This window comes from Toxotes jaculatrix, chromosome 23, assembly GCF_017976425.1.
Source record: "Toxotes jaculatrix isolate fToxJac2 chromosome 23, fToxJac2.pri, whole genome shotgun sequence".
Taxonomy (NCBI): Eukaryota; Metazoa; Chordata; class Actinopteri; family Toxotidae; genus Toxotes; species Toxotes jaculatrix.
This window is the reverse complement of record NC_054416.1, coordinates 3,784,864-3,798,063: the sequence shown is the minus strand read 5'-3', so window position 1 is coordinate 3,798,063 and position 13,200 is coordinate 3,784,864. Positions and strand designations below refer to the sequence as shown.

At 43.2% G+C, this 13,200-nt stretch overlaps 2 protein-coding genes across 2 annotated transcripts; both read right to left on the bottom strand.

Moving 5' to 3' along the window:
* Positions 1-1,219: 1,219 nt before the first annotated feature.
* Positions 1,220-4,437, bottom strand: si:cabz01074946.1. Its single transcript, XM_041030760.1, has 7 exons — positions 4,284-4,437; positions 3,392-3,601; positions 3,182-3,292; positions 2,508-2,777; positions 1,999-2,094; positions 1,411-1,443; positions 1,220-1,328 (listed from the first exon to the last, which is right to left on the bottom strand). Exons 1-7 carry the CDS (start codon positions 4,318-4,320, stop codon positions 1,294-1,296), a joined length of 792 nt encoding a protein of 263 aa, XP_040886694.1. The 5' UTR covers positions 4,321-4,437; the 3' UTR covers positions 1,220-1,293.
* Positions 4,438-4,818: 381 nt separating this feature from the next.
* vangl2 (VANGL planar cell polarity protein 2) lies at positions 4,819-13,143 on the bottom strand. The gene is made up of 8 exons (XM_041031198.1): positions 12,859-13,143; positions 9,601-9,842; positions 9,345-9,468; positions 8,651-9,258; positions 8,226-8,362; positions 7,899-8,034; positions 6,882-7,128; positions 4,819-6,671 (listed from the first exon to the last, which is right to left on the bottom strand). Exons 2-8 carry the CDS (start codon positions 9,669-9,671, stop codon positions 6,414-6,416), a joined length of 1,581 nt encoding a protein of 526 aa, XP_040887132.1. The 5' UTR covers positions 9,672-9,842; positions 12,859-13,143; the 3' UTR covers positions 4,819-6,413.
* Between the last annotated feature and the right edge of the window lie 57 nt (positions 13,144-13,200).

Here is a 13,200-nt window from a genome sequence, read left to right as displayed (position 1 = left end):
CTGTGTACTCGTGTTTCATAATCTCTTTTTTTTTTTTGTAATCCTGTCATCATTTCGATCAACTAATAACCAATTTCTTTCTCTACATTTCAGCTATAGAAAGATTCTTTTGCAGCTCTAAGCCTGACTATGTAAGTTTTGCTGAGCAGTGACAATAGTGGCCCTTGCAGCCACAAGTGATAATTTACAGACAGGAAGCAGCTCATGCACAAAAAGCCAAGACTATCAGTCGCTCACCTCAAGGCACCATTCAGCTAATCTGATTGGCCGAAAGCATCTGAACCCTATTGGGGGCTTGTCTCTACACTTCTGCCGTGATGTGTGCACTGAGGATGGAGAGCTGGCCTCTTCTTATAGCTAGCTGATGACCCATAGTTGGTGGTGTGTGACATGATGTGTGTGTTAGAGATTGTACCTGTTCGACCTAAGTTACTTGGTGCAGAAACAGTTTTTCAGGTTGCAGCGTGTGAATGACAAGTCAGCGCACCATAAAAGTGACTTTGAAGATTTAGTTCAAGATAAAATAGTTGCACAGTGTTGCTTTGAACATCAGCACCTGCGTGATAATCTTTTTACTGTAGGACTTAATGCAATGAAAACATTACATGCATAAAACATTTTGGCATAATTAGTGCAGTTTCCATTTTTCAATGACCATCCTTCAAGCTACAGTAATACTGGTTTTGGTTAACCCTCACTGGTGCCCAGCTAGGTGGTTCAGTAGCTCTGCAACAGGCCTAGCTGATGCTGCTCGGGCCTAATTTTAAATTGGCGGCTCTTTGCATGAGAATTTATTTCACGCTTTTCAGTCCCATATATAACTCAAACTTTCAACACTTACATCTCGTACAGCTATGTCAGACAATCTCTGGCCCCTTTTGAAGGGTCAAGTCTCTGCCTCTAAAAAGACTAGTTGGTAAAAGAAATGTGCATTAAATATAGATTAGAATATTATTAATGAGCACCATCTGATCGCCTGCAATGATTTGAAATAAACTTTCAAAAACAATCTTTTAAAAATAAGTTTTAGCATTTTTAAATCACTCAGAGCTGAAGGTCAGCTCTCAAAGTTGCGACAGAACAGTAATAATTACAATCATTTGTGATCACATCATTGTTTAATTGTTCATCAGTTTTGCTATGATCTGCAGATTGTATCAAAACACATTCGTTTTTTTACATTCTAATCTTTCACTTTATAAGTTATACAACATGCATCTTTACATAAGTACATTATTATTTGTACATTCATTTATCTGTCACACCAACTGCAGGAAGGACGGTGAAGCTTGGTCATTGGTCATTTCCTGGTTTTGTAATCAGTCTGTCTGAAAAACAGAAGAGAATGTAAAAATTAGTTTGTGTAACAGTGACCATTTCATTCTGAAAATTGCTAAATGAGATACTTACTTTTGAGGTTTATCAATTCAGCTTTGATTTTTTCTGTAATTAAAACAAACCAGACATGGTCAACACACAGTTGTAATGACTGAGTGTTACAACTGAGCCACAAGCAGAATATTTTTTATGTTTAACTATTTAAACTTTAAGTTTGTGATCATGATTTAGTTTGTTGTTACTATGAGAGTAACTATGGCTGACAAAAGAAAGCACTGCATGGAAAGCAAGAGAAAACTCAACCCGGAGTTTTAGATTTTCTGTAAAAAACTCAGAGAGACAGAGTATACAAGTATAGCATATAAGTATTCCTGAATACTTCATGTTCAGGCAGGTAATCACTGCAGGGGATGGGAGTATATATAAACTATAAAATGTACCATTCCTAAAGTGTAGAGAGACAGAAAAGGCTGGAACGCTTTGAACAATGAACCGGCACAGAAGAAAGTGAGAACAGAGACTAAACATACTAGGAGAGGGGAGACGAGCATAAATGGAACAAATGCTAATGCTTTGTATGTAAGAACAGCATGCATAGCTGAGCAAGCATAGCTGAGATCGCTTTGGAAGACAGTGAAAAGAATGACTTTTTTTCCTCACCTCTGTAAGCGTATAATACTGTTATGATGATTATGAGGAAACTCCCAATGAACATACAAAGACCACACCTATCTGTGCACGGTTTTTCCGTTAACACTGAAGAGAGAACAACACAGTTAAGATCCATAGTAGCACAATCTCTGGAACTGTCACAGCAGAAGTATATTAAAAAAAAAAACCAAACACAAATCCCTATCTAATTATGGTGTGTCCATGTTTGTACTATATATTGTACGATGTGGCTTGGTATTGGGATTAGGTATGTTATTGTCATACAGCAGCCTATTGTTTTGTATCATATATTTCATTGTAGTTCCTCAGATTGTATCAGATTGTCAAAGAGAGCCACCAAGAATTATTGCAACATGCTATTAAAACCTAGGTTTTTTGTACCCCATTATTTAATTTGACATCTTTGAAAACTTTTGGACCCTTCCCCCAGTCCCTCATCATATTGGATCATAGATCATGGTATCATGTTTTCTCATTTGAGTCCATTGTTACTTTACCATCGCACTTTACTGGGACAACATTTGAGGTCTTCTCCTCAAGCTTGCTGGAGGTGCAGGTGAAATTGAATGTCTGCCCAGTCTTGATGAAACCTAACAGAACTCCGTGTCCATCAGATCTACTCATATTATAGGCAGGCACATTGAGAGGTTCCACCTGCCAGGAAAAGTCAACACGTTCTTCTTGAGAAGAACACCGCAGGCCAATCCAACAGCCTCCTTCCATAGGTTTAGTGAAGAGTGTTGTTATGGTCGGTTTCATAAGGTGTTCTGCATGTGAATAAATTGTAATCATGAATTAGATGAGGACATGTTTAATTTTTTTAATTTGTTAAGGAAGGTGAAGAAAAAAATGTTATGATGCTAACACTCAACACAAAGTAAACCTAAGGGGGTGGGAATGTCATTGGTAGTAATAGTTTTGCAGGTATTCAGTCATAAATCAAAGAATTGAACAAACTGAAATTTTGACCAAAGGACGGTGTGAGATAAGTCAGAGGATCACCAAAGTTTTCACAGTTCATCCTGAGGAAATGTCTGTAACAAATTCTATGGCAGGGGATTCAATTGTTGTTGAGACGTTGTACTCGAAAGCAGTAATGTCAAGGTCATGGTGGTGCCAGTGGAAAATTTAAGGTTTCAAAAGATGACCCATAAATGTTAGTCACACTTACGTCTAACTGTGAGCTTGATCTTGTTTACGGTGCTTTGTCTTTGTGAGTTGATGAGGTCCACGGTGTATTCCATGCTATCATCTCTGGTCAAATTATGGATCGTCAAGTTACCTAATGAACAATAAAAATCATTGAAAACACACTGTCAAGAGATAAATAAAACAACAGCTCCTTTACAGTCACAGGCAGATGATAGATGTTTTTCTTTACCTGATGAGATGCTGAGGCCGAGTCTCCCTTTGTACTGACGGATGCGGCCAATCTTTTCCGTCCCATTGCGATAGGTGGCAATCCAAGTGTTGTTGGGGAATACTGACCACTCAATTTTTGTGAGTTTCCACGCTGAGTTTGCACCTGAGGGCAAGATAATGGTCTCCCCAAGGTACCCACTGACACCAGGGAGGTATTCAGCTAGTGCCACTGTGAAAACAGTATTTAACAGAAGAGAGGCAACATTTCTCTAAAAACAGCTGGTATTTGGTGACATTTTACAGAAAGATGGCAAAGACAAATAAGGATTAACTTGAATCCCAGCACCCAGTGGTTATCTGTACATATTTGTAAGAGCTCATTGTGTGAACCTATTGGTAAGTCAGAGGATCATGGAAAGTCCATAGTAGTCATACTTAGAGGACCATGAATGTCTGTACAAAATTTCATGGCATCGCTGTTATAGTTGTTGAGGTATTACTGTCTAAACCCAAGTGGTGAAACAACAGATGAATTGTTAACACTCAACATGCCTGTTGTTCAGTCTACTTGATGTGAAGAGCATCAAAGACGACGTTGTCAGCATAGTAAGATCTTCTGTGCTATACTTCCTGGTTTTGTTTTGTTGTAACTATATGATAAATATACTACAGTTACATTTCTTCTGACTCTAAACATTTCAGGAAACATCAAAATAAAGAATAACTAGTGATAAAAACTGAGACTGATATATTTTTTAAGTAGAGTAAGCGCAAAGCTTTGTTAAACCACCAAACTACTGTGTTCCTGATATGACTGTCTTATGACGTTACTCTTACTCTGTTCTGAAGTGCTTTAAAGACACATCAGCAGCTGCTTAATGATATTTTAGTGAGTTGAAAACAAAACCTACCTTGGAAGAATTGAATGAGGAGAACTTGAAGTCTCATCGTAACAGAAGCACACAAACACACAGCGGGTAGAAAGCAAAGTAAGCAAGAAAGGAAACTTCCTCTTTCTCTAAGTATGCGCAGTAAATCGACTCTCTAGGACAAAGGTGTGAAAAAAAAAATGAAAATTCATGTTTCTACATATTTTTTTTTATCACTCTTGGGTTTTTCCCTCACCTTTATTCTAAATGAAGTTATTACTTGCCCTCATAGATCAGTGGAACTTATTTCTTTTGTAACTGAACAGACAGAAAAGTTTCTTTTCCATTATGTAGTGTCCTTACTTTGTACTATATCTGGGTGTTTTTTTAATTTTATTTGGTGAATTCAAACTGCTGTAGGTACATGGTACTTTTACCAAACAACGGAGATATTTATGCTTCATGGTCACAAGCTTAGCATACCCCCGTCCCATACCACGTCTGTAAATCTCACTTCCTGTATTTACAACAAAAGAAAAGAGACAACTTGTGACTTCAAAAAGCTTTGGATGTGATCTTTTATCAAAAACCTTTTGCAGAGTCCTAAACCAATAACAATAGACACCGTCTTCAGCTTTTAAGGACATTGTTCTTCAGAGACAAGTGTTTAGTTTCAGAGCTTAGTTTCAGTACAATAAAGTGACAGCAAAATCTGAAACAGGAAAAATACAAGCTTAGAAACCGCATCAAAATGTACATGTAAACTGCTTGTGACTGGCATGGCAATCTCTGTTTGTAGTGTAAAAATAATAGTGTAAAAATGATGTCTCTGAGTGACAAGAGACGCACAAATGTGAACATACGAGTGGCGATTGATAAATTTGTGGGCTACGGTAGAAGGAGTAAATTTTATAAAACCTAGCACATTTATTTTTCATCATAGTCCCCTCTCCTACATTTACATCCTGAGTCCAGCTGTTGTGGAGCATTTGGTGCTCCACATCATTCTCACTGACAAAATGGCGCCCACTAAGCTCTTTCTTCATCTTGGGGAAGAGGTGATGGTCTGAGGGAGCCAAATCAGGCCAAGGGCTTCCTTGGGTGATAAGCCCTTAAGACCAAAGTAATGGATAACAGCACAAAGGCCGACAAAAGTTAGTAACTTAAAACTTTCTGCATAATCACTCAAACAGTTGAACTGGATGCCTTCTACCTTAGGCCACTAACTTATCAATCGCCCCTTGTAATACAATGAAATGCTCAGTGGAACAAATCCATCCAGTGTTTCTTATGTCATACTCTCACTGCAAAGTATGTATGTGTAACTTCCAGTAAAGGGGTGTTTCCAGTGGAATCAAAAATTGGAGAAGTGGTTCAAAAGTAGTTCATCCCCCTTTGACTCAGTCAATGAATCTTATCAATGTCCTAAAAAGGTGAGACAAGATGTTGATGTTGATAGTTGATGTTTTTGATGCCTGTTTAAAGCCTTTTATGGCTGAAACAACAGAAAATGAGAAGTTAGAAGGGGAGGGAGCAGCAAGCTCACTGCTGAAGTACTGTGAGCTAAAACCAAGTCTCTCAAGTCTCAAGAGTGTGTGTGATCAGCTATACAGTGTCCCTGTATACTTGGAAGACTAATACTACAGCCAGTTTGATATTCTACATGGGTATATTCCCTTGAATCAGTGTCGCATGACTCGTAAGTGTAGCCAAAATTTATATACTCCTTTCTTTTCGAAAATTCCTTTTTTGGCCAAAGGATTTTTATCAAAAGAATGTAGTTTATTAAATATGTAGTGAAATAAAACAACAAAGAACAGCCTCTCTCTCCAGTGAAGTGGGAACTGAAAGCAGACTGAAGTGTATTACCAGCAGTTGGCAGTCAGCACTTTGAGGCATGGGTGTAATTTTGGTTTTGTTTGCTAGAAACCAAAGAGGAACAAAGTCAGTGTTAGGGATATTTCTGTTGACTCGCCTCTAAGTTTATGACATTTAAACCATTCTCGTTTTGTATGTTTGAGTGTCACGCTATTCAACAAATAAAAATCCTGGAAACTGATGAAAAATGTACTACAAAAAAGGTATAAAAAGATACCCTGTAGGCAATAAGATTAATATCTTTGATTCATCATCCTCCTATTTTTTTCCATCCATTATTCATCTCCCTCCTTCCTACACAGAGGTTTCTGACTGCAGCTTCATGACAAACTTGTGACTTTTGGGGTCAATGAACTCCTCGCCCAGCCGCAAGAAGGGAAGGGGCGTCACCGTGACGACCAGGGCGTAGTCCAGGCGTTTCAGGGTGAAGATCTGACCTTGGCGCAGAGAGGCCGTCACTGGCTCCTCGCTCACTAGTGTCCACTGGCGGCCCCTACCATTGTCCAGGTACTGGAGGGTGGGACCTGGGCTGAGGTAACGTTCAAGGAATGCCTTTAAAGAAACACAGAAAATATGTGCAGTTTATAAGTAATGACACTAATGCACTGAAAAGGTTTGTTTTGGTCAACAGGAACAGGACTGGTTCTTTCACCTGGATTTCACCCTGTATCCCAGGTATGAAAAATCATATACTTTCTGCTATGAAAAAACACCATTCACCACTTTGTATTAGTAAAACAGATATAAAACTATCCACCTTACCTTTGGGGTCATGTTGTGGGTGATGCAGAATTGCAGGTGGTTGATGATGCTCTCCATGCTGTGGTAGGACTGCTGCCTGGTGGCACGGAGGTACTTCTGCATGGCCCGGGCCATGGGAGCGAAGATGGCCTGAGCTGCCTCCCTGGGATCCATCACCTCCCGTGGGTGTTTGGGTGAGGACGCGGTCGCCTCCTCCTCCTGGTGACGCTTGATGTGGGTGAAGGCTTCTTCAACTGCCACCACCAGCCTGGGAGGCGAAGTTACAGTGTGAGTGAGATACTAACTTGGATTTACAGCAGCTTTAATCAATGTTTTAATATTAACCGTGATGACACATAATGTGAGAGATGTTTTCTCATAGTGATGAAATCGCAGAAAGTTCTCATTTGACTCTGGAGTTCACCACTGTGGAACTTTGATTCTTTCATCTCGTTGTGGTTAGTGTGATGCTCTGAATGTTTTGGTTCTCTCTTAGTATCATTTTCAGCTTCAGCCAGCAGCAGGTTTCAGTGCAGACAGACAAAGTTCACTACATCAGCTTTAATGTAATGAGACATACTGGCAATACAGTACGTCAATGTAGTGTTTTAGTGCCGGCCAAAAATGAGCAAGTGATTCTTTTCTGCTGACGCAGGAATTGACCACTCTAACGCTTCTTGATTTCATGTGTCCGGCTTTACGCAGCCGACAGTTTAACATTTTGTGAGGATAATGAAACGTATTTTTCTACTTCCACTCAATAACCACACATCCTGTTATTGTGCCCTGTAGTTTTAGGGCCTGAAAGGTAAGCAAGACAAAAATACCTGAAATATCAACGAAAGGAAATCATTTATTCTAAATGTCTTTGACGTGGTTTACTGGACAGATGAAAGCTATATTATCACTGGTTTCCATTTTTATCTCTTCTGCCCTTTACACAGTTGACTCGGTGAGATAATTGACACTCCATCATATCCTTCAAACGCAGTGTGTAGCTTAGTGCTGGCCTGTATCTCTGTGTGTGTATGTCTTCACCTGGCCTTGCGTTTGCGGACCCTCCGCTCCACCTCTGCCTCCTCGTAGTAGTACTCGTTGTGGGAGTTGTCTCTTCTCCGAGCCGTGGCTGCGATCATGGCTCTGGATTGCCCCGTGGAGTTATTGGTGCTGTTTTCTGTTGACAGAAACACTAATCATTGCACCAAACTATTCTATCATTGCACCATCGTTACTGTGGGCGATGTGCTACGTGTGTCATTTGAGAGTGAGTCCACCCACATCTGGTGTGTTTTAAACATGCTAGGTGTTGTTCTGACGTACACGGGGCTGAACGGAAAAGGTGAGAGATGATGATAATCGTTTTACCTTCTCCTAGATTGTAGACCTTGAACGCAGACATCTTCTTGGTGAGGATGGACTTCGGCAGGTTAAGCAGGGCGGGATTATAGACCGGGAAGTCGCTGTAGTAGTGGTCCAGAACCCACACTGCTGCCCGCTGAATACTGTTGGCATACGACCACAGAGAAGTGGTTAATAAAACCAAGACAACCTCACGGCTACATGGTCACTCTAACATGCACATAAAGGGAAACAGTAAACCAACAGAAGCAGCTAAAAGCTGCCTGTGGGCTGCTTGCATGAGAACAAATGTCTGCTGCACTAAGGCAACACAAAGCTCAACACCAAACAAATGAGACGACAGAGATGATGGAGGCCAGGCATGTACTTACATCCAAAGAAGAAATGAAACTCAAAAAAGACAATATGCCTGATCTTCCACACACACTAACCTGAGATGTCCCACACTGTAGAAGTGGCTGGCTCCATCTGTGGTCCTCACCACCTTCAGACAGAAAGCGGGCTGCAGGTGTCTGACCTCCAGCAGCACCAGGGCCAGGTACTGAATGAACAGCAGCGCATCCACCAGAGACGCTGCATATCCCACAATTCCCCTGTAGTCCGTCTCTCTTGGCTCCAGAACCCGCACCCCATAGAAGAGCCAATAGGACGCCACGAAGAGGAAGACCAGTGCCAGCAGCAGACAGCGGAAGACAAAGAAGCGTGGCAGAGTGGCTCTGGGTGGGCGGAGGAACAACGCCCAGGTGGAGATGAGGAGGATTAGGAGCTTAAAGGCCAGAGAAATGTAAAGGCCCTCACATGGAGTGCCGCAAGGGTCTAGTGTGTCCCGCCACAGAAGCTGTGGGAGAGCCAGGAAGGCCAGAGGAGTGACCAAAGCGAAGAGCCCGAGAACGGCGCCCAACACAAGGCCAAAGTAACGGCGACACTCCAGTGGCGAGGACTCGTCCAGGTCCTTAGAGATCCGTGTCAAGTCCTCATTGGAGATGCTGTCCACGGAGGTGCCAGTGACCACTGTTGTGGTCTCGCCCCAGTTGTCGTCCTGAAGAGAAAAGAGGGCAGAGAGATGAGCGTTGGTGATAGTGACTCCACGCTGAGCACATTTTAACATTAAAATGAAACTCTGACCCTGTCCTCTCCTCTGGTGGACTCTGCATCCAGCAGCTGCTCTCCAGGAGCATGGATGGTCACCGACTTGTCTCCACGGATGCTGCTGTCGCGAGTCTTTGAGCGATGTTTATCTCTTCTCTCTCTGCAGAGACATTAGAAAAAGGACAAGTACAAGTCAGGGATTTATTATCCATTTTTGTCAATTATTTTTTTTTGTACTAACACTGGGAGGTACCCCTCTACTCGCAATGTGGTGCAATCTGTGTTCTTCTACCTGTGTTTGCGGGAGCTTCGTGAGTGGGACGACTTGAAGGAGTAGCCTGAATATATCGACTCGTTGTCCATGTCGGAGGCTGGCGGTGGGCGGGGTTTCTGAGCCCCTCCTGCCCCTGAGCCGCCGCCCTTCTCCCAGACCACGCCCAGCTGGCTCTTGCGGTCGCTGATAGACTTGGAAGAGAGGGCCAGAGGGAGGCGCAGCAAGTCCACTTTACTCCTGAGGGAATCTATCTTGGAGGCCTGGGAAAAGAAGGGATGATGGGGGAGGGCGACAGTGAGAGATCAATGTTAGAAAAGGTGATTTTGGAAAAGGCAAAGCCAGTGTGGGAATGAGAAAGTGGAGAAAAGAGAGATGAGGACAGTGAACTGAAAGGAGGCAGAAAGAGAAATGAAGAGGAAGAGAGAAAGGCAAAAGATAATTCGTCATATCAGGCAGGAGTATAAGCACCTCAGAGGGAAATGTACCAGGAAACAGCACGGAGAAGAGAGACAGCATTGTTAAAGTGCTGGCACTGTGAAGTGTGTGAAAGTGTCTGTGTGTGTGCTTCCAGTCACACGGGACATAGATGGGCCCATTCTTCCGCTTTGAGGGAGTTTTTTATGAGCAAACTCAACTGATTTGGCCCTGAGTGTGTTCTCAGCCAATAAAGGACAATTACGCCACCTTCTATTCCAGGCTACAAGTCTCCAGTGTGGAGGACGCGCAGCAGTGGAGGCAGAACATCAGAGCAGCTCTAAAATGCTCCAGTGTTACATGAGAATGACTCGAGAACTGCTGAAGTTGTGCTGTTCTGTGCGACCTTGGAGAACACGCTCCGTGCCATGTGAAGAAAAGACATTTTGTTTTGTGTATGTGAGCCTGAGTTTAGCTGCTGTGCCTCAGTTTCAGCAGTGTTTTGTTTTGGCTTCGTGTGTGATACATACTCATCCAGACGCCACATTCCCCAACTGTCCCCTGTGGTCTCCAAGGGCAACAGAGCTTAGCTACTACAATGGGGATGAATAGGAGGCTATGGGTGAGAAAAGACAGAGAGGGGGTAGTTTCCGTGGCAACCTGAACATCAACTCAGCACCCCCCCCCCCCTCCTTCCCCATATCCCTCAACTAAACACCTTAGAAGACAGAAAGAGACATAAATCATTTACCAGGCTAAGATCACAATTTAAAGGATACTTCTGCCTTTGTCCACAGGTTTAGAATCTTTTTTCGTAAAACATTTTTAGTTTGAGCTGACGTCTGAACAGGGCACAGTGCTTTTCTCAAGTAAGATACTTTCCTAATTGGCTGTAGAGCCAGCGGACTGCTAATCTGATAACAAATCTCGAGCTTTCTATTTGGACCACAACCTCCTGTGTCCATCTTCCACTTTAGACACTTCAGATTTCAGTAATGCCTTTCATGTGATTCACACATGGACTCCTCAACTGGCACATTTTCAAGCAAATACACCAGTGGACAGACAAGGCTGTCCTGAAAAATGCTTGTCAGTTCCAGTGGCCTCCAACATTTCACACCAAGTTTCTCAGTCCTGGTGTCATGATCCCATGTCGCGTCGACTGTGCAAACAGCAGCAGTTACCTTGGTGCTTCACCAGTTGTATCTTTACAGGACAGCGACAAAGAGAACGCCACGCTTCATCTCGCTTAGTTTGCCAGAAGACACATGGAAAAATCTGAAGTCAGCTAAAAGAAGAGTCTGTGGTCTAATGAAAAACTGCACACCGTCCTAAACACACCATCCCCTCTGGTGAGAGAAGAGGAGAAAATGAATGCAGCTAAATGCAGAAAAAAATCCTGGAGGAAAACCTGAGACGGTCCACAGGAAACCTGTCCCTTGGGATAGGATCCGTTTTCCAGCAAGAAACTGCAGGCTTCTTTGGACCTTGTAATCTTCAGCATGTGAATCCCATCACTGTACATATAAAAATGAAAAAGCTTAATGCCGTAATCTAATCAGCCAGACTTCACTCTGACTCCTCTGTGCACTGACAGACAGTAACACTCTCACAAAGACAACAAGGGATGTGATTTGTCTGCAAACTGCAATTTATAGGCGATGGTATGGCTGTGGATAAACGTTAAATTGTAACGTCTCAGTTTCTGTAAACAACATGTCTGAATGCACAATGCCAGAGCTGCCAGCAGTTTCAAACTAAATCATAAGAGCCATGAGCATAAACACAGCCAGCTCTGTCCCTCTCCCGGCCTGTCTGAGACAGTCAATGCCATCGACTGCACTGATGAGCCTCTCCCACTGTAATCAATCCACGGCTGATTGATTTGCACTGGAGTCCATGTTCAGCATCATCTGGGATGTGTGGCTTTACTGTGTAGTGTGGAAACTGGATGGCCAGAACAAAAAGAGTTAGGACACTATGAAAATGTCTTTTATTTTATTATTATTTTTAACAAATAATTTGGCCGTAGAAGCTAGTCTTAAAAACTTTATTTTTACTGATGTGAATCTCACCTGATGTTGTGAGATAATGACTATAACACTTAATAACACCCTTATTCATATGGGGGTCTCTCCCCGTGCAGCCTCATGTGGGTGCTGCGGGCCAACAGCTTGTCTGTGTGGCTCCCGGGAGCCTCCAGGCCTCAGGGTGGCAGTGGGCCAGCGAGGTGTGGCTGCTGTCTCTATATGTACTCCCATAAGCAGCCCACGACCGAGCTTCGAGCACTTTACGTTTACAAACACACAGTGAGTTAAAGGTCACGATGACCGGTGACCGAAGTGATGAGGGCTGAGCAGGCTTTGATTCAACACCGAGGAAACACAGCGAGTCGGTGTTTGAGACAAAGAAGAACACACCCAGGATGAAGTGCTGCTGCTGAGAGCAACAGACTAGTAACTACACAGCAAACTCACATGCGTGTGACCATCAGTGAAAAGAAAATCCCCCAAACACTATCAGCACTATCTGTCTGCAAAGTGTTCCCTCTGGCACAATGTGCGCAAAAGCGCAACACGGATAAAGTGCACGGAGAAGGAAACGCATGGTCACAGTTCGAGCTCCGACAGTAACTGTGCAGAAACGGCGCACGCGTTAACGCTGGTGGTGAATTTCAGTTTCAGAGCATCTGAGATGAGGACTGTTATCTGCCAGCTCACCAGTCCTCACGCGCTTACGAACAAGCGAAGAAATAAAAATGAGTTTGAAAAAAAAGTGGATGCAAATGTTAATTTTGTTTGTTATTTTTTCCCCCCGTTAAAATCACTGGCAGCCGGTGTTACAGCTGCAGGAGCGTCTTACCTTTCAACCCAAAAGCAAAAAGCTGCAACCGGCAGCACAAAGAGCCCGGCAGCAGCGATTCAGAGCCGAGAGTCTCCAACTAAAGCGCCTCCGAAGGCTTCGCATTCACTTTCCCCCGGCTCTCATCTGTCCCCACGTTTCGAAGCTCATCTGCAAACTCTGTGTAACTCGATTCTTCTCCGTGAACACAGTTTGTTTTTTTTTTTCGGCAGGAAATCGCAGCTCAAATCGAAGCACATCGGCCGCACAAAGGGCAGCGACACGCATCTCATCCCGGCTCCGCATCTGCTGTGGCTGCGAAGCCCTGCTGAGCTGAGGGGGGTTTGCCCGGAGTCTGCAGAT